Consider the following 21,356-nt stretch of genomic DNA (forward strand, 5'->3'; position numbering starts at 1 on the left):
TAAAAAAAAACCTAACTGTTTGTAGTGATTTCACCACCATCATGCAGGAATGTTCTTTACAAGTTTCAGAAAAATAATTACTGCTAATCTGGTACTTGTGCACTAATTCATCCATCGCTGCATAATAATAAAAAAAAATCACAAGACCTGTCAACTTCTACATATTCATAGCCCAAAGACATAAAAAACTACCTCACATTTACCAAAAATTTGCACAGGGCTGGATAGAATCCTCGAGCGACATCCTTAGATAATTGACATCGAGTCATATTGTTGATCATATATCAAGGACTTCAGTACTGTGGTGTTGCGCCCATTTATGCAGAACTCGCATTCTATCTTCCAATAACAAAGAGTACAAATTTCCATGCAAACCCATCAGAACGGACCTGCAGTCCCTGGGAAGAGCTGTTGTATTTTGTTGAAGACATCCATAACCTAATACCAAAATTTAGAAGAAGAAAAAACATCATAAATTTACTACCTCAGGAATTCAGCAAGTAATTGAGTAAACTCGGAGGTAAGACAGTAGACAGGTATCGAATCCCTTTATTTCTCCTTCCTATCATCAACATAATTTATTGGCTAGTTGTCTAGTGATAGATAGTACAATCTATAACATTCAGGAAAGAAAAACTAGAATGAGTCAAATTTTATGAAATGGTTCCAAAACAAGAATCTGTTAAAAACCAGTAAGACTAAATGAATGGTTAGTAGCTTGAAATTTTAATTTACTGTGTTAAGCTTTTGCATCATAGATTCATAGGCCATAGCTTAGGTTTAAAATTTTGTGTTGGCGTTGGGTCTGGTTTCTACTGATACTTGTGTACACTGATCCGCCTTCACCTTTGCAGAGGAAAAGTGGTACTCCGTACCTTAGAATAGACTTAGGACACTTTGAGTTTATAGTTAGGTGATAGAATCTAGCCTTATACACTAATCAATCCCATATCCCTACCCCATAAAAATAAAAATAGAACAGGAAAAAAGAGGAGGGGGGGAAAAATAGATGAAACCAAAATGATGGTCATGCAGAAGTGCAGATGGTAAGACATAAACAGCAAGCCAAGAGCAATTACTCCCCAATTCAACTTCCATTACCTCATTATCGTTTTGATATTTGACGATATTCAAGGGGTTCTGTGAAACCTGCAATAGCAACAGGAGTCAGACGAGTTCACGAGAGATAGGATAGGACTGTAAAATGAGAAGAGCAAACATACATCCATAATGGCTTGTTGAACTCTGGGATTCTGGAACGCCATTGCAATATCAGGATTAGCCATGATTTTTGAGATAACTTCTTCAGGTGTAAGGCCGATTTGGTCTACCAAAATAACACCAAATTTTAGTCAATAAATAAACCAAGGCCAAGAAGCTTTGAGAAGGTAACCATGCCTTGTATACAAATCACATGAGTTCATGAATCATATAGATTACAAGTATATTAAATTCAACCAGACTCATTCACATGGGATCCGTGACAAGTGTCCATACTCCATATGCAAAGTTCAAGTGTTGAAAAACCTCATGCGGAATAACCAAGGACTGTTAAGGTAACCCGACAATAAGAGTCCAACTACATAGCTTGTCCAGGAAGACGTCTAACTAAATGGGAAACAATGCCTTTAAGAGCATATTTAGCAAATACCACAAATTCGGATTTCAACCTAATAAAATATAATATTTTATCTTTTCTCTCTCCCCAACAATATTTGAACATATTTAGCAAACACCAAAATTTTACAAGTATGCATCACTTTTCCACCATCTCTTTACAATATTTTAAAATAAAAAATTTGTTAGGTGCTCATTTGCCACATGTCAAACACTCCTTGCGTCAAATTGGTTTTCCATTTGGTGATCATGAACACCAAATGTTGCATGATTTCACTATCTCCTTCTTCCTTTCTCTCTCATCTCTCTACCTACGTTATAGTTTTTTATTCCATTCTCTCTCTTGAACACCAATTTTTGGTGTTTGCTAAACATGCTCTTAATCCACCTAAAACATTATTTTTTATTAGCCATCATCAACTTTTGCCTTTTCAAGCATAAAACTGATTCCGAAGTTATAGGACATTTTAATGAGGAGTCATGATCTGTAGTATGTTGCCTGCTTAAAAAATAAGAAAGATCATAAAGGGGGGATGGGGGGGCATTTTAATGAGTCACGATCTCATGTTCTAGCTCAGAAGCTACTGATGCAATCTATAGCATGAAAAGATCTAAAGGACCTTTAGATAATTGATCTATGACTTTGAACGTGCAACCTATAGCACGAGAAGAGCTAAAGGTCCTTTTAGATAATTGCTCTATGACTTTGGACGTGAAATACAGGCAACGATTCTGAAGGAGCAATGTCCATAAAAGCCGCAGAGTTTTGAGGTGATTTTTTTGAATTACATCCTAGTTGATGTGTAATAATATCTGCATGATGGTTAGGTAATTGAATAAGAGCCTTTCCGACAGGACTTTCCCCCTAAACATCCCCGTTTTTTTTTCCGACATGTATCGAAACAAATTGAGAATTTGATATCTCCAACAATAGACAACATAGACTCAAAAAATGTTCGAATGTATTTCATTCAATTACTGGTGAGTGATAAGCTCTGCATGATGGTTCGGTGATTGATAAGAGCCTTTCCAATAGAATATTCCCCCTAAAATATCCACCCTCCCCCCCCCCCCCCCCCCTCTCAATAGAAATTCAAAGGCAACTTCTTGGATTTAATGAATTTCTTTTCCTCGATCAAAGAAACATAAAGGACAGAATTGTCTAAAAAACAATATTGCATTGGAAAAATCATGAAACTCACCAAACTGCTGCTTAACTTCAGGACTATTCAAATCAAAGTTTTTTAGATTATCAACCATACGGTTGTCCCAATCCGGGCTTCCCCCCATGTTGTCCCTGGGAGATGAACATAACAATCAGCATCTAACTTTCAAAACAAGAGAAAAGGCAAAGCAATCATCACATAAAGCATAACTAAACTAGGGACACCTAATTTAAGCAAGATCCCACAACAGATCTATAGTGCTAATAGTCTACTAGAAAACAATAACTTAACAAACAATTTAAAACATGTTAGCAAATTATGGTTGACAACATAATTTTGAAAACTTCTTTATTATTTTGAAGATATGAAAATTTCTGAACTATTTGAAGGCCAGACTATGAGTCACAATTTCAATTGTAGATATGAAAACCAACAGCAACAGGTACAAGATAAAAATGAAACTCACAAAGTCAAAAGTATCATGTCCAACAGACATGCAGAAAAAGATGATCTACAAATATATCTAGAACATGGCATAGCATAGATAGATAAAAGCACACATCTAGATATTCCTATATCAACTTTAAAACTTGTAGGGATAGCATCAGAAAGACCAAACATGCACAAGATAAAAATGAAACTCACAGCATTTCTTGCAGCTGCTGACGATATACTGGATTTTGTAGCATCCCTGCCATGGAGTAAAGTAATTTTAGCATCTTCAGTAACCATATTTGCATCATCCCCGAAAAGAACAGTAAAATAGGAGAAGATTGTTACATACTCCATAATAAGTATGAACTATAAAACACAAAAACATAATCAACTTTATTTTGTTCTTTTTGATAAGGAAATAAAACATAATCAACTCTGACATTGAAAAAATAGTTTCAGGTACTATTACACTAATGAGAGAACTGTATCCAATGACATATGTTAACAGAGTTAAAGCATACAGAGAGGTGAATCAGTGGGCTTACACTTAAAGGTAGCTGGATCCCTCATCTCTTCAGGCAAATGTCTGCAACAAGAATATAAAAATAAATAAATTATAACTACCTTCATGGTTTTTATTTTTCTAAAATATAGATTGTAGCAAATGAAGCTTAAACTGCATTTTTTATGTAAAAGAAGGCTCAAGTCAAGTCTGGTTCTAAAATCATGCCAGACCACACTCAAATTACACGAGAAAAAGAAAAGTCCAATCCAATATTTCCACACTCTAATGTCACCTTCTCAGTTAGAAATTGTTTACAAGATTTGAAATTTGTGACTCACTAGTCACTACAAACACACTGGCAAAATTTACTTGTTTAATGATGTGGAAATCATTGGAAAACATGTAACTTCAATACAAACGCAATGCGTTAAAAGAACTCCATCAGAAGATGCAAGGCGAAGTCATTGTTGAATCAATTACAATTACTGAGAAAATGATGCTTGTGACCAACACTGCAAACCAATTAAGAAATGTTATGAAGGTGTTTGGAGGAACAAAACTTAGAGGAAGACTTAAGCTCCTCTTATCTATGTTACTCGGACTCGGTACTCGTGTCCAATACGGGCAAGTGTGGAAGACTCGACTATTTTGTGAAAAGATTCATGATTTAGGCCCAAAATGAAGTGTCCAAGTGTTCTAACCCATGTCTGAGTGACGAGGATCCGACACAAGTACTTGGGGTGGAACGAAGAGTCCGAGTAACATAGCTTCTTGTATCTCCTAAAAGTTAATAAAGTTTTTCTCCAGGTTGAAATATGTGTGGATGGGTGCATGAGAGAGAGAGAAAGACAGAGAGAGCGAGATTCTGGGAGCAGACACAAGATTAAGGCCGTGAAGCATGTTAAAATAATACGGAGTACATTATAGAATAAAAGGAAAGATAATATTACGGAAAAACCATCTGCTGCACAGTCGGATCTTCCATCATTTTCTCCAAAGTGTCCACGGATAGCAAAGAACCGTTATTTCCTGGGAGGGCGTAAAAAAAAACACCATTCCATGATATTAGGGCAAGGAAACAAAAACCATAAGAAAGCAGGTTGAGCAGCATAAAAAAAAGTAAGCTTATGAAGTTGATCATTCATCAAACTAGTACTCCGTATAAGTTACACCATGCAAAAGTATAACACATTAACACAAGATAGAAACAAAGCTCTAGCAGAGTCATTTTCCTCATTTATTTTTCACATAGAGAGCATGCAGCGGTGCAGCCGCATTATTTACAGCAACCTTTTCTTATTACATTTTCTCTATTGGTCAATTATAACTTGGGTATGAATAAAAAAATGATTAACATAAACAGGCATAATTTTCACTTACGTGTAGATTGAGCTTGCTCTGAAGTACTTTCTTTTGAAGTAGCTCCATCTTGTACTACCTGCACTTAATGTAGTTAGACACACTAAAATCAGATTCTAATTGTGCTGAACTTATTGCTGATTTACACTAGTTCACTACCTCAGCAAATTTTGCATTCTCGGATGACGTTGCCGAAGATGAGTCATTATAGTTTTCAAATGCAGTATTTTGGAAAGTTTCTTCAGGAGAGACATCTACAAATGCTGCATATAACACGAATACCACCCAATGGAAATGAAACAATTGTCATTGTTCGGCATAAGAAACGAGTCGTATGCACCACATTTCAGCATAATAAAGATGTTAGAACGACAGTAGCACCCAAACAAACACAAATTTCCAGCAGAATAACACAAAGCCGAGTTTTCAAATTTGTTAAAACCCATCAAACCAGCCAGGAAAATATAGATAAATTTTGTTTTTGCAACTTTTATATAAGGTCTTGCATTGAAATTCATGAGAATGGTATGGTATCAAGTAATAACTTTTTTGAAATAACAGGAAGATCTGGGTTTATTCCTGGTAGATTAATTTCTGATAACATCAACTAATTGGAATAAGTAACAATACCAGATCTTTTAGCTTCAGCCTTAGTTTCGGCTTCATCTTTAACAACTGCAGGCCTTAAGGATTCTGTTTCAGTTGCAGAAGCATCAACTGTCACAGTGGCACCAGAAGCAGCGGGAGAAGGAGTGGTAGCCCGGTTCGGTGCAGAAGAGAAAGTAGATGGTTGTTGGTAGGGAAATCCAGAACTACTAGGGCCTGATGTAGGTGGAGGTGGAAATGGGAAAGGTAAGCCAGTTGAAAAGCCCGCGTTACTAAATTGATTATCTTTCGGGCCCATCTGACCCATCATTGTACTGACAGCTACTTGCATTGCTTTTTTCTGACAGAAAAACAGAACATCAGTTCCACAAGATGTTAACAAAGAAAGGCAACTTGCAAGCAACACAAACACTTGAAGGATATATTGTATGTCATCAAAGACGCGATAGAAACCTAGAAATCGTGAAGAAATGACAGGTAAGTTTGTTCCAAAAAAATTAATACATACCAACCAAGAAAAAATCAGGCTGCTGTTCTCTACATCAATAACTTTTGGAATACATACAAACAACTGCAACGCAAATGCCAAAGAAAAAAAGGTCGTAGCCATAGCACAAGGCTCTCGCTATTTAGTGTAGGGTCTGAGAAAGGTCCAAATGTAACATTTTATGGTAAGGAGATTCCAAAGAGTACCTTGGATTGATTTTACAATGGAACGGAGATAAGGGAAAACTGATTATGTTGGTTTCAACATGTGAGACATTGACCAAAAGATGTATGGTAAAATAAGGAAACTGGAGGGTAAGATGACAAAGTTGGCCAAAGATGACTTGGATGGAAGAGTTGAGAATGGTGTGAAGAAAATGGTTTACAGGAGGGTAAAACACTCACGGCCCGTTTGGTAGCCGGCCATAAATGGTGTCAATGAGAATGAATTTGTATGTAAATTGGTAAGGATATATTCATTCCCGTGGTAATGCAAGTTCACTCAAAATTATTTCTTTTTCTTTATAATTTCTATTACCATCCATTGCCATTTGGTGAGTGGTATTCATAGAAAAAAAACGCGGATGCGGTCGCGTTCGCGGTAAAGGTCGCGTTGTCGCGGAAACCGCTTGTAATGGAAGAATAGAACGGATCGCGGCTGACGCGTTGTGAATTTTTTGGAAAAAACTACATTAACACATCTAAGCCTTATTATTACATTTTTAGTCTAAAAAGTATTATATCAACACGATATAACCACATCTATCCTAATATAAGTGAGTATCATATTTTGTGAACAAATAAACACACGAAATATCATGTTTCATAAACTACATAACTAATTACGAAAATATTTTTGGTCAATTTATGTAAAGAAACGGTGTAACGGAGAAAAAACGTCTAACGCGGCGAGTCACCGTTACGTAACGGACGACGCGGGGAGAAAGATGTGAATTTTGTCAAACCGTAACATAACGGGTTTTCACGGAACGGCAAATCCAAAATAGGTTACAGAACGGCCGTTACGTAGCGGAACGGCAAATCCAAAATAGGTTACAGAACGGCCGTTACGTAACGGAACGGCTGAGTTTTAATTCCATGGTGGTATTAGGTGGGAATACAAATTTATGAAGGAAAACACCAAGTTTAAGACAAAATTTCATTACCATGGACATCATGGTGTTATTTTCTTGTCAAATAACACTAAGATTCATTCTCATTCCCACCATTTATTACCGACTACCAAACGGGCCGTTAGTAGAAGTGAAAGGAGGAAGAAGATACTAGTTGATGACCACATGAGATAAAAGCTTTGGTTCATATAGCTGACCCCGTCCAATTGGGAATAAGGCTTTGACATTTTTTTTGTTGTTGTACCCATTTAGTTCTATGTGCTGACCACACTTCCATAGACACTGGAAAATACCTCCATACATCCAACTTCTACAACCTATTCCAGGGAGTTCCAAATATTATGCCATTGTCCCTTGCATTCCCATGTCCCCCATGTCTTAATCTATGCTTCTTCTACACAGCATATGCACTAATGACTCCTGGTTTCAAATTTTACACCCTCTCCTCACACCCCTCCCATTACTCTTTCTTATAATTATAATAGTGTGCTCGTTATACCATTAAATGTTTCTCTACATCTCCGAAAAGCACTTAAAATCTAAAGCAATTAGTACCACCACAAAGGTAGATTACTAGTAGAGTAGAAGATGTTAAAACAGTCTAACTATTAACTTAAGACTCTACACAAATAAAATACAGCATGTAATTATTTATTGTAAGAAAGTTCACAAAGTAGTAGTGACATACACATCTAAAGCCAATATTGTGTGCCAACTGCCAAGACATTAGTTTTGCTTTGAGACCTCAAGATACAATTTATAATCATAAACTTAATTACTTCCATCCTTCAATTGTTACAACCAATTGAACCACAAACACAGCAAAAGCGGATATTTATTCAAAAACAAAAAAAACACAAATTTCATCAAAACTTACCTTCATCCATGATGAAACAAAGGAGAAAAGTGCAGAAACACCAACACCAACTCCAATCCAGAACAAAGGTGACCCACTACAATCCCAAATCAACAAGTCAAGAACAAACAAACTTTCACCAAAATTCAACCCCAAAAGAACTAACAAAACATGCATGAAAAATAAAAATTAAATAGAAATGATAGAAATTACATTTGGGAAGAAGGAGGTGGAGCATAAGGCTGTGGATTAACACCCACAGAAGTAGTTGTCTCTTGAGCAGTAGCAGAAGTGCTTGCAAATAGCTCAGCCCCATTATCTTTCTTCCCATAATTAGAAGATTTTCTCCTGGAATTTGGGCTGGAGAAGGCAAAAAGGACAGTTTTTGATCTGGGTTTTGAGGCTAAGAGATACCCAATTGGTTTTGGGGGAAGAAGAGGGAGGCCAAAGCATTGTTTAGTAGAAAGGGTTCTGTAATTTGGGGAATAGGTTAAACCCGTTACTGGTTTTGATGAAACTAGGGATAAATTCTCCATCTTTTTGCTTGGCTTACAAATTGGAGTTCTTTGGAAATGGTGGTGAACGATGAACAAAAGGATGAAGATTGCTAAAAAGTTGTTGCTATTTTGCGGGGTTTAGCACAGACAGAGAGAGAGCGAGAGTATTGCCTTATTGGCTTACTGGGATGATTGTATGAACAACATCAGGCCTCATTATCTTGGTTTTCGCATTTTTGGGCTGTGATGAATGAAGATGGCCAATTCCAAGATCCATCACTCAACATTTCAACCAGTATAGGTGATCATGGGTCGGATCGAGTCGTATTTTTTACCCGAAAAAAGTTTTTTTTTTAACTCAAGCCGACGAAATTATATTAATATCTTACAAAATTGTACAGGTGAAAAAGCCTCGCTTAGCGAGGGCAAAATTAAAGTTCCAAAGGCCCACATACATCCTCGCAAACCCCCATCGAACCCAAAAACTTGCCAAAAAGGGGTGAAAACATCTACTTATCATGTGTCTTGTAAAGAGACTTAAAAACCTTTAAAAAAAAAAAAACCGAAAGCAAAATAAAAACAAGCATAGGAAGCATCAAAAACCATATCGTCCCTTTTCACTTCCTCCAAAAAGCTTGTGTAACTCCTGAAAGTAAACTGCTTCAGTTGTTGGTAATCTCTCCTTCTTCAACTTCAACAATTTCAATGGTCGTATCCATTGTTGAACCACCAACAACAAAAGGTGTGAAAGCTATACCTTTGCCCTTGTTACGAGTATCATTATCAGTATATTTCAATTTCTCCACCACTCCTCTAATATCTGTAACTATCGAACCAAAGACCAATTCTGAAGCTGGAATAGAGGTAGCAACTTGGTTCAAAGTATCTGCATTGTCATGTGGTCGTTTTGCCCCAACAATTGAAAGCGCCTGTTCTCTTGCATTCCTCGCAATAGCACTGACATACTCTGGATTTGCATTTTCAAAATCAGCTTCATACTCTCCTTTAGCACAAGAGGGAATGATGTAATGCATCTTACTACTAACAGCCATGATTAAGGAATGAGCAGCAAGGGAATGAGCAACTTTGTTGCAAAATTTTGGAATATGAGACAAACCCACAACCCAGCTCTGGCCTAGAAGAGCAGCTACTTCTCTCAAAACTGGACCAAGCTCATGATGATCCTGCTCCTCAATCTTTCCTAACAGCATTTTAAGATGCAAGGCATCTGTTTCAACTTCCAACTTTTCAAACTTGAATTCTCTTGCAATAATAAGACCCTCCCTTAGTGCATATAATTCCGAAGCAAGAGATGATGTAACTGTGAATTTACTGGAGAATCCCACAAACCAGGAACCAGTAGATCTTCTGAAAACTCCTCCACCACCAGCAACTGCATCTGATTTCCATGCTCCATCCACATTCAATTTCATAACTCCATCTTTTGGGGGGAACCATGTCTTCTTAGTCAAACCTGGAACCTGACTGGCACCTAATTCTTTTCCCTGTAAACAAATGTTAGCAAAATTCCAATCGACATAAAAGGCATTATAAAGAGAGAAAGCAGATTTCATTTTAAGATAAAAAACAACTCTATTCCTAGAGGGCCAAATCTGCCAAATTGCAGTAGTAAAGATATGCTTCCATTTCATAGAGTTGTTTAAATTGAAAATAATCCATTCAATCCAATTTGAATTGGCATTGCTTCGATAAAAGTTACCTATTCAAAATCGATAAAATTGGCATTGCTTCGGCCTCACGGGCTAGATTTTTGTATACTTTCTTTGTGTTAAATATTGCAATATTCTCTTTATGTAAGTATACCGATTTAAAACCAACATAAGTTGGTGGACTTGGTGGGGAACTCACCTTGTGACTTGGAGGTCACAAGTTCGAGCCTCATCAACTGCGAAATGCGCATCCATCCGCTCCACCCAGTCCATGGATCGGGTGATATTCGGGTGAAAATAGTAAACCATTAAAAAATCATCAACTAATAATATGCATAATAATTAACCATAAGAAAAAAAATTATATACCTACATTCATCTCCTAAAGACCGAAACATATAATTTTATCAACACATTTTATGTTTAAATATAAATATAAATAATATATTTAAAATAAACGGGAGACGAATCGGGTGGAGATGTAAGTTTGAGGTTGTGATTTATAAATTTGAAAGTGTAAAGTTGTAATTGGCAAAGATACAACTTTATTGGGTTGTATTCCGTATTTGATAAATTTTTCTTATTCTATTAATATGAGTTCTGCTTTTGTTAAGAGAACATGTAAAATGTCATAGCTCAATTGGATAAGGAACTAGTGTTGAAACCTAAGGTCATGGGTTTGAATATTATACAAAGTATATTTCTTATTTTTCAAATTAAAGTGCACTCATGGATTGAGTGAAAGTGTAACACCCCGACAATTCTCTCTTTTCTAAAATAACCTTTTAATATAAAACATAGAGAATTATCAAGGCGTTATCGCCCGTGTGAAAACGTAACGGCTTATTCAGAATTTTGCAGCGGAAAACATAAAACTAACTTTAGGTTTATAAATAATCGATTACAGGTTTAGTCTCAAAATCAACCAACGAAAATAAGGAAATATAAATAGTATGACAAGTTTAAAGTCCATTTAAACAAACCCAAGTCAACTTAGCAAATCAAAACTAAATACAAGCTCTCTATTCCCGATCCCAATGATGCAACATCTTCAAACCTGCAGATGGACAATGCTTATTGATCCTTAGAGACTGCTCACCAAAGATTGGGTCATCACAGGATCAATAAGGCATAGCCATGATCAACATGCACAAGCAAAAGCACGTAATCAGCAAAGCTGAGTACTACATACTAAATCAATAATAATCCTAACATGATTCTATTAAACGAACAACCTAACATGGTACTCAATAAAACATAAGCAAGGATAATCAAGATATATTGACTTGAAAACTATATTTGACTGAACTAGACCTTTGTATCATTAACATTATTTTAATTGAAATAGTCAATGGACTGAGTTGTCTACTAGAAACTTCTTCTTCTTCACTAAGGAAGACGAGGTACGGGCGCGACTCCGTAAACCCCAATGACCTGCGATATCGAGGGACTTTTGAATAAAATAGAACCGGTGATCAATCCGGCCCCAGAAAAAGCCATAGGCGACCCATGACCCCAACTCCTGATTGTCCGACACTTTAGACGTGCACAGTCTAAAGCTATTGCTACTCATGTTCACTTTACATGACTTAACTTTTAATACTTGGTTATGACTCATCAAACATAAATATTATATTCAACAAGTAAACGCAACTTCTTTTATCTTTGAATTAAACAAGTGATCACAGAGACGTCACACAAGACTTATTCCAATTAATTCAACCTTTCCTTTAATACTGATAAACCCCTCTATATGGGTATAAGGTTTCAACTTACTAAACAAGGTCCTCGGCCCTTATAAAGTAGTGAAAAGCTAAAAGGGAACACTGAACAATCGATCTGAATCAACATATATGATAATTTAATGTTCCCAACCAACATGTTCGCATCAATCATCCATACCAACATGCTATAATTCTCATAACGAAATATATATGCTTAACATGTCCATCCAACAATATTAAACATGCACTTTCAACATAATCTAGTTCATCAACAATTTCAACATAACCAAGTTCCTTAATCATTTCAACATAACGAAGTTCATGAATCATTTCAACATGGTTTCCACAAATCACACTCATTCCAAGCACACAGGTATGTACGTACCTTGTGTAAACAAACTGATAGGCCACTTTAACGAATTCAAAAGTCGCCTAAAGAGAATTCTCCTCCTAAAACAACCAACAAATAATCCCAATCAATTTCTAATCATTGGCAACCATAATAAAGCATTCTAAATGCATCCTAAACATATTTAGATCATTCCCCAATATCAAAACTTAAACCTTTGATTTCCTAGCATCATAATTATTGAATTAGTGATTGAAATTCGTTGAAAACTCTTTGCAAACATCGTACTTTAAATTTTCAGCAATATAAACTCGTTTAAAACTCCGCCAAGGCCAATTTAACATGCCTAGTACGTTGAAACAATAATTTTAATAATCCACAAACGTCCTACCATGATTTAAAACCATTAAAACCTTAAAATTCATACTTTAAATAATTCAAATTCTTATTTCAATCAAATTATATAATCTGAAAATTAATAATTTAATTATGCAAAACATATAAATATGAAATTCATAATTGAATCATAAAACTATAAATTTAATTCAAGAAAACATAAATTAAATTAATAAAACATAATTAAAACCCTAACTTAAACATTATTAACAAATCTGAAAATTAACTAGTTTATAATATCAAACATAAAATCTGAATTCTAAATGTACATCATTAAAACTAATAATTTAAACAATTAAAACATTAATTAATTTATTAAAACATGAATAATAATTTAAATAAATTGAAGGGGAAGAAATAACCAAAAGAGAAGAGAGAGAGAGCTGGCCGGCGGCAGGGGCGGCGGCAGCGAGGGAGTTGAGCGGCGGAGAGAGCTGGGCGGTCGCGGAGCTAGGCGACGCAGCAGGTGGCTGCAGGTGGTCGCGGTGGTGGTTGCACGTGGCTGAGCAAGAAACAGAGAAGCAACAAGTGGAGAGATGAAGGAGGGCGGTGGCTGGTCCTTTCGGCGGCGGCGATACAGAGGGTACGGCGAAGGGCGACCGGTGGTCTGGTGATTGGTTGCCGGCAGTCGAGAGCTTGGTGGTTGCTGGGATTGCTGTCGGTGGTGGTGAGAGAAGCACGTAGAGGAGGAGGGAACTCCACGCGAATTGAAAGAGGAAGAGAGTAAGGAAGGGCGCCGGCTGGTTGGCGGCGGCGGTGCAGCAAGGGTCGACGGCGGTGCTGGTACAGCAGCCACCAAGGAGAGGAGAATTACGAACGTGAAGGAGGAGGTTTTGGGGTTTTTTACGTGAAGCTTGAAGTAGCAGGGGTTTTGGGGTTTGCTTTTCCACGTGAAGTTGGATTAGAAAAGGGAGTAGTTTGGGTTTTTGTTATTTGGGCTTCATCCAAATGGGCTAGAATTAGGATTGAAGTTGCTTGAATCCAGAATGGTTAGGATTGCTTTTTAAATTCAAACGAACGTGTTTTCGTAAAACGAATTCTTTTCAATGTAAAGTTCTAAAACTATTTTGATTTCATAAAACGTTAAAAAAAATATTTAAAATGTAATTAACTAAAATAAATATACGTTAATTATATATTTATTACTTAAAATTCGTAAATTCTATTTAAATATACATAATATACGTTAAAATATATTAATAAAATTTATAAATTTACGGGGGATTACAATCTACCCCTCTTAAAAGAAGTTTCGTCCCGAAACTTGACACGAAATTTCCCGCATTTTCCCAAAAGCTTTTAACTTATTCTTACTAGAGAAGTACTTGTGCCACCGATGTGCACTCTTTTGCTAACTCAAAGCTATTTGTGTTACTCATGAACACCTTTTCTTATGCGGAGAATCTATTTGCTTTGCATCAACTTGTAAAATTTGCTAAAATAAGCACAGAAAATGCCACAAAATAGGTAAAAAGCGCGAATTTCTATCGCATTCTACCCCCTTAAAGAAAACGAGTTACGCCCTCGTAACTCACCTCAGGGAATAACTAACTAAAATTCTCTTTTGACGAATTCTATCCTCAAAATTCCTATATCACTAAAACTACTAACTTTAGACTTTTCACATCAGATGACGAAACAAAAGAACAAGTCACCACGAATTAAATAATGCTTAACTTGCGCGGAGTTAATAGAAAAGTACCAGAATCCATATCGGCAGATCGTTCATCCTCATTCTGATTCATCATGTACAACTTTCCTGGAGCCTTATTCGGGTTGTTGTTATCATTTGCAGGCTTATTATAGTTCTCTTGATTGTTTTGTGCCCCTCCAGGCTTTGAATTTTGACCTCCAGACTGGTTAAACCTCACTTGGTTTCCACCTCCATTACTATTTTGTTCCTTTCTTTGCTTAGTGAAGCACTCATACTCCCTATGTCCCCTTTTCTGACAATAGTTGCAGGTCACTAATTCTCCTTTGCAGTTCTTACCAGGGTGATTGTTACTGCACATCTTGCAATAATGCACTCTCTCAGATGGGTTCGAGTTGTTGTGGTGCCCCTGATTGTTTCCTCCTTGGAAATTTCCATTTCCATTCCCATTTCCGTTTCTATTCTTTTTAAAGTTTTCTTGGTTACCCCCAGCATTAAAATCTTTTCTCTTTTCCCCAATTACCACAGTTTTCTTTTCCCTTCTAGACTGCAGACCATAAATATGAGCAGCTCTCCCATACACTATGTCTAAGGAAGTAAAAGTTTCTCCACCTAATCCCAGTTGAATTTCATCCGTCAGCCCTTGCTCAAACCTTTGAGCCTTTAGCTCCTCAGTAGCTACCACCTCAGGTGCAAACCTCGATAAAGCTATAAACTTGCTATAGTATTCAGCAATAGTCATATTCCCCATCCTAAGGTTGATAAACTCCTGCGCTTTCTGCTTTCTCATAAAAGGAGGATAAAACTTTCCCCTTAAGGCAACTATGAATGAATCCCAATTGAATCCCTCAACAGCACTTAGTCTATTTCCATTTTCTTTCCACCACAAATCGGCTTCATCTTTTAGATATAGGACAGCTTGACTTACTCTCATACTCCCAGGGCAACTCACAGCCTCAAATAGTTTCTCAAATTCCCTAATCCAGTTTTCCAGGAAGGTAGGGTCTGCTTGTCCCTTGAAATACGGTGGCTTGACCTTAGAAAGTCTTTCAAACATTTCCCCTGCAGAATCGGGGCGCTCAGTTCTCTCCTGGGTTAGCTTTTCCGCCAAGAGGCGAATCGCAGCAGCTAGATCATTGTTGTTGGCCATTCTAGAACGCGACCTGCAATTAGTATACTCTATTTTAGGTTTGAAACACCACTTATACATTATCCCATACAATTTAATACTTGAATTGACCATAAAGATCGCCTCAACCAACAATGTTCACATTAATACACATCATTTACGAAGGCACGAAAATCGTTTATGAAGGTGCAACGATCGTCTACAAGATGCAATAATCATTGGAAAATAATCATCCTCAATAATTCGCGAAAGACATTTACGCACTACACATAAGGCATAACATTTTGAATCATATTGGTCATGAGGGTCTAGATTGGCCCTCACTTCCTTTATGTACTCAAATCATTTAATATTTTTTTGTGGCAATTGAATTGATCCACAATTCACACTGAGTATGCAACCAATAGGAAGATTAATCCACGACGTACTACCTAGAGGTTGGGGTATTATGGAATCCTCAAAATAGAATAAAGAACAATTCCTTGAAAACTTTAACTTTTATTGCTAACTCCATAGAGGTTTATTACATCCTTGAAAATAATAAAGAATATTTCAAACTTCAATAAACTTAAACTTTAAACATAAAAGAGCTAATTAACTATTTATGACTTCAAAATATTTGTGGCCTCTTGCCTATCCATTGCCCTTGAAACTTGCGGAGTGAAATTTAGATCTCAAGATCATCGAACTCTTCTTCAGGGTCTTCATCGGGGTCTTCCTCAGGGTTTGCATCTTCACCCATGTCTTCATTTTGATTAGGCTCACTTGCCATCTCCTGTTCACTTTCGAGCTCTGCATTCGAATCACTAGAGATCTCAATGGTTGGCTCATGAGCCGCTGGGTTAGGATTCTCTGTCTCAACACCTACATTCTCGTTCTCCACATCTACATCATTTTCCTCTAGGTTATTATTTACACTAATTCCCATAGGTTCTTCTGTAACTGAATCCCCAACATGACTCCCTACGATTTTACCGTCTCTAAACCCACTTTCTGCTGCTTCAATAATGGTGGTCAGAATTTCTGAATCATATTTCCATCTACCATCCCAAGTTCCATACTTAACCAAGTTTGGAGTTCCATTATCAGAATGCATGTCTTTAAACCTTTCCTTGAGTTCTAGGTATGGAAATTTGTTAGGTAAGCAATTAATGATAGTGGCTGCTATGATATCCTTTCTCATTAAGATAGGTTGCCCTTGAACCTTAGCATAATATTCACATCCAAACACAATTTTCTTCACATAAATATCTGGGGTTTCTATATCAAGTTTCTCGAAGGATCCTATATTGGTATACTTGGAAAGAAACATTTTATTCCTGAAATAAACAATTCAAGGTCTCACTAACGATTTTCCAGCCAAAACATAAACAAGGTTCAGTAATCGATAAGTTTGGTGGAATCAAACAATTCTTTATGCACTTGTAAATGTAACACTTAAACAATTAGCACACGCACGTACATAATAATCAATTTCTAATGCTAGCGTTGACTAGCTACTAATGCACATATAATTCTATCTTATATGCCCTTCTTATACTACCCATCTCTCATAAGCTAAAGCATTGGAATAATTTAAATAACAAGGTAAAAGGACGCTAATATAATAAAATTATAACATAGAATAATAACATAAATAAAATATAAAATAAATAAAGTAAAATAAATTAAGGAAATGCGTAGCGAATAAATTAGAAAATAAAGTTATTAATTCGAAAAAGATTTATATTTTCTAATAATGAATTCTAAATCTTAAAACAACTAAAAAAAAAATTTGAACTTCTTTAAAAAAAGATGTATTCATATTATTTTTATTTATTTGTTTGAATAATAAATAATAAGAAAAATAAAATGTCGAAAGTATCACTTTAACTTTGAAAAATAATTTGATTTCGAACGTAAATAAGGAATATCGTATACTTTCAAACAAGATAAAAGGAAATCGGCCCCCCAAAAAAAAGTACCAATTTTGAACACTATAATCCGTAGAAGCTCGATTTTTAAGAAATTTATTTTAAATAACTAACTAGTTAGGCGCCTAAAAATTTATTAAAATAAAACCTTAGCTCTGATACCACTTTGTAACACCCCGACAATTCTCTCTTTTCTAAAATAACCTTTTAATATAAAACATAGAGAATTATCAAGGCGTTATCGCCCGTGTGAAAACGTAACGGCTTATTCAGAATTTTGCAGCGGAAAACATAAAACTAACTTTAGGTTTATAAATAATCGATTACAGGTTTAGTCTCAAAATCAACCAACGAAAATAAGGAAATATAAATAGTATGACAAGTTTAAAGTCCATTTAAACAAACCCAAGTCAACTTAGCAAATCAAAACTAAATACAAGCTCTCTATTCCCGATCCCAATGATGCAACATCTTCAAACCTGCAGATGGACAATGCTTATTGATCCTTAGAGACTGCTCACCAAAGATTGGGTCATCACAGGATCAATAAGGCATAGCCATGATCAACATGCACAAGCAAAAGCACGTAATCAGCAAAGCTGAGTACTACATACTAAATCAATAATAATCCTAACATGATTCTATTAAACGAACAACCTAACATGGTACTCAATAAAACATAAGCAAGGATAATCAAGATATATTGACTTGAAAACTATATTTGACTGAACTAGACCTTTGTATCATTAACATTATTTTAATTGAAATAGTCAATGGACTGAGTTGTCTACTAGAAACTTCTTCTTCTTCACTAAGGAAGACGAGGTACGGGCGCGACTCCGTAAACCCCAATGACCTGCGATATCGAGGGACTTTTGAATAAAATAGAACCGGTGATCAATCCGGCCCCAGAAAAAGCCATAGGCGACCCATGACCCCAACTCCTGATTGTCCGACACTTTAGACGTGCACAGTCTAAAGCTATTGCTACTCATGTTCACTTTACATGACTTAACTTTTAATACTTGGTTATGACTCATCAAACATAAATATTATATTCAACAAGTAAACGCAACTTCTTTTATCTTTGAATTAAACAAGTGATCACAGAGACGTCACACAAGACTTATTCCAATTAATTCAACCTTTCCTTTAATACTGATAAACCCCTCTATATGGGTATAAGGTTTCAACTTACTAAACAAGGTCCTCGGCCCTTATAAAGTAGTGAAAAGCTAAAAGGGAACACTGAACAATCGATCTGAATCAACATATATGATAATTTAATGTTCCCAACCAACATGTTCGCATCAATCATCCATACCAACATGCTATAATTCTCATAACGAAATATATATGCTTAACATGTCCATCCAACAATATTAAACATGCACTTTCAACATAATCTAGTTCATCAACAATTTCAACATAACCAAGTTCCTTAATCATTTCAACATAACGAAGTTCATGAATCATTTCAACATGGTTTCCACAAATCACACTCATTCCAAGCACACAGGTATGTACGTACCTTGTGTAAACAAACTGATAGGCCACTTTAACGAATTCAAAAGTCGCCTAAAGAGAATTCTCCTCCTAAAACAACCAACAAATAATCCCAATCAATTTCTAATCATTGGCAACCATAATAAAGCATTCTAAATGCATCCTAAACATATTTAGATCATTCCCCAATATCAAAACTTAAACCTTTGATTTCCTAGCATCATAATTATTGAATTAGTGATTGAAATTCGTTGAAAACTCTTTGCAAACATCGTACTTTAAATTTTCAGCAATATAAACTCGTTTAAAACTCCGCCAAGGCCAATTTAACATGCCTAGTACGTTGAAACAATAATTTTAATAATCCACAAACGTCCTACCATGATTTAAAACCATTAAAACCTTAAAATTCATACTTTAAATAATTCAAATTCTTATTTCAATCAAATTATATAATCTGAAAATTAATAATTTAATTATGCAAAACATATAAATATGAAATTCATAATTGAATCATAAAACTATAAATTTAATTCAAGAAAACATAAATTAAATTAATAAAACATAATTAAAACCCTAACTTAAACATTATTAACAAATCTGAAAATTAACTAGTTTATAATATCAAACATAAAATCTGAATTCTAAATGTACATCATTAAAACTAATAATTTAAACAATTAAAACATTAATTAATTTATTAAAACATGAATAATAATTTAAATAAATTGAAGGGGAAGAAATAACCAAAAGAGAAGAGAGAGAGAGCTGGCCGGCGGCAGGGGCGGCGGCAGCGAGGGAGTTGAGCGGCGGAGAGAGCTGGGCGGTCGCGGAGCTAGGCGACGCAGCAGGTGGCTGCAGGTGGTCGCGGTGGTGGTTGCACGTGGCTGAGCAAGAAACAGAGAAGCAACAAGTGGAGAGATGAAGGAGGGCGGTGGCTGGTCCTTTCGGCGGCGGCGATACAGAGGGTACGGCGAAGGGCGACCGGTGGTCTGGTGATTGGTTGCCGGCAGTCGAGAGCTTGGTGGTTGCTGGGATTGCTGTCGGTGGTGGTGAGAGAAGCACGTAGAGGAGGAGGGAACTCCACGCGAATTGAAAGAGGAAGAGAGTAAGGAAGGGCGCCGGCTGGTTGGCGGCGGCGGTGCAGCAAGGGTCGACGGCGGTGCTGGTACAGCAGCCACCAAGGAGAGGAGAATTACGAACGTGAAGGAGGAGGTTTTGGGGTTTTTTACGTGAAGCTTGAAGTAGCAGGGGTTTTGGGGTTTGCTTTTCCACGTGAAGTTGGATTAGAAAAGGGAGTAGTTTGGGTTTTTGTTATTTGGGCTTCATCCAAATGGGCTAGAATTAGGATTGAAGTTGCTTGAATCCAGAATGGTTAGGATTGCTTTTTAAATTCAAACGAACGTGTTTTCGTAAAACGAATTCTTTTCAATGTAAAGTTCTAAAACTATTTTGATTTCATAAAACGTTAAAAAAAATATTTAAAATGTAATTAACTAAAATAAATATACGTTAATTATATATTTATTACTTAAAATTCGTAAATTCTATTTAAATATACATAATATACGTTAAAATATATTAATAAAATTTATAAATTTACGGGGGATTACAGAAAGCCACGTCGAACATATACTTTCTTTTCTTTTCTTATTTTTATATTTACTAGGTAAGCAGAAGAGACCCTACTGAACCAACACATATCACAATTTAATCAGCTCATCTATGCAGATCATCGCTTGAACACTCCCAAATATTTCGTAGTTGATGGGGATCGACCATGTTGCCCACCAACTCTACCAACTTGTGTTGCACATATATTTTCTTATAACATTTTTTAATACACGGTATAGAGTATGGATAGATTTTTATAATTTTTTAGGGTAAGATAAAGTGCCCTACCAAACCGAAATCCAGCACGGGTCAACCCAACCCGGGTTCAGGGCCGGCTAAAGGGAGGTCCAGGTGGACCTCCATCACCGGGCCACAAAATTTTGGGGCCCCAAAAAGAAATTATGTTGGTTAAACCCCCAAAAAACAAATATTATATATTTAATAGCTGCTTTATAATTCGATATGTAATCTTTATCCCAGTTGGTATGGACTCATAAGTGTGGTAGCTGAAACCTGGGTTCGATTCTTCCCATGCCCCCTTTTTTATTTTATTTTATTTTTTTCATGTCCTTCAAATCTTTACATCAATTTTCTCAAACCATCACACATAAAACGTTATACCATATTATTAATTTGACTCTATATTTTGTATAAATGAAACAATATTAATATAAAAATTATGTGTTTATCTTAAATAATTGCCCGTAAAAATTATTAAGGGCCCAATATCTGTATTTTAGCACA

At 36.1% G+C, this 21,356-nt stretch overlaps 2 protein-coding genes and 1 long non-coding RNA gene across 4 annotated transcripts; all 3 read right to left on the reverse strand.

The window, feature by feature from the left end:
• On the reverse strand, positions 1–8,882 carry LOC110786021 (protein TIC 40, chloroplastic). Its single transcript, XM_021990534.2, has 12 exons — positions 8,377–8,882; positions 8,185–8,260; positions 5,713–6,028; positions 5,242–5,345; positions 5,104–5,161; positions 4,674–4,752; positions 3,764–3,804; positions 3,429–3,474; positions 2,820–2,914; positions 1,224–1,327; positions 1,102–1,149; positions 1–438 (listed from the first exon to the last, which is right to left on the reverse strand). Exons 1-12 carry the CDS (start codon positions 8,697–8,699, stop codon positions 379–381), a joined length of 1,350 nt encoding a protein of 449 aa, XP_021846226.1. The 5' UTR covers positions 8,700–8,882; the 3' UTR covers positions 1–378.
• A 2,315-nt stretch (positions 8,883–11,197) lies between these two features.
• Positions 11,198–15,783, reverse strand: LOC130467163 (uncharacterized). Of its 2 annotated transcripts, none has more exons than XR_008927323.1 (3): positions 13,162–13,681; positions 12,440–12,504; positions 11,198–11,421 (listed from the first exon to the last, which is right to left on the reverse strand). XR_008927323.1 is itself a non-coding variant. In XM_056835594.1 (3 exons), the coding sequence occupies exons 1-2, from the start codon at positions 15,691–15,693 to the stop codon at positions 12,476–12,478; spliced, it is 1,221 nt and encodes a 406-aa protein (XP_056691572.1). In that variant the 5' UTR covers positions 15,694–15,783; the 3' UTR covers positions 11,198–11,421; positions 12,440–12,475. The 2 variants fall into 2 exon arrangements, 1 of the variants encoding a protein (XP_056691572.1); XM_056835594.1 differs by lacking the exon at positions 13,162–13,681 and adding an exon at positions 14,502–15,783.
• Positions 15,784–17,753: 1,970 nt separating this feature from the next.
• Positions 17,754–20,265, reverse strand: LOC130467164 (uncharacterized). The gene is made up of 3 exons (XR_008927324.1): positions 19,746–20,265; positions 19,024–19,088; positions 17,754–18,005 (listed from the first exon to the last, which is right to left on the reverse strand). It is a non-coding gene; the product is annotated as an uncharacterized lncRNA (long non-coding RNA).
• Between the last annotated feature and the right edge of the window lie 1,091 nt (positions 20,266–21,356).

This window comes from Spinacia oleracea, chromosome 2 (assembly GCF_020520425.1).
Source record: "Spinacia oleracea cultivar Varoflay chromosome 2, BTI_SOV_V1, whole genome shotgun sequence".
In the NCBI taxonomy this organism is placed as follows: domain Eukaryota; kingdom Viridiplantae; phylum Streptophyta; class Magnoliopsida; order Caryophyllales; family Amaranthaceae; genus Spinacia; species Spinacia oleracea.

Bases quoted from the DNA above. Each gene is read 5' to 3' on its own strand.
- LOC110786021 (XM_021990534.2), bottom strand. From the start codon at position 8,699: ATGGAGAATTTATCCCTAGTTTCATCAAAACCAGTAACGGGTTTAACC. The intron at 5,162-5,241 runs GTAGTGAACTAG...CATTAAGTGCAG, and splicing joins AGAATGCAAAATTTGCTGAG to GTAGTACAAGATGGAGCTAC. The intron at 3,475-3,763 runs GTAAGCCCACTG...ACTCCATGGCAG, and splicing joins GGATCCAGCTACCTTTAAGT to GGATGCTACAAAATCCAGTA.
- LOC130467163 (XM_056835594.1), bottom strand. From the start codon at position 15,693: ATGGTCAATTCAAGTATTAAATTGTATGGGATAATGTATAAGTGGTGT. The intron at 12,505-14,501 runs GTACTTTTCTAT...TGGTTGTTTTAG, and splicing joins ATCTGCCGATATGGATTCTG to GAGGAGAATTCTCTTTAGGC.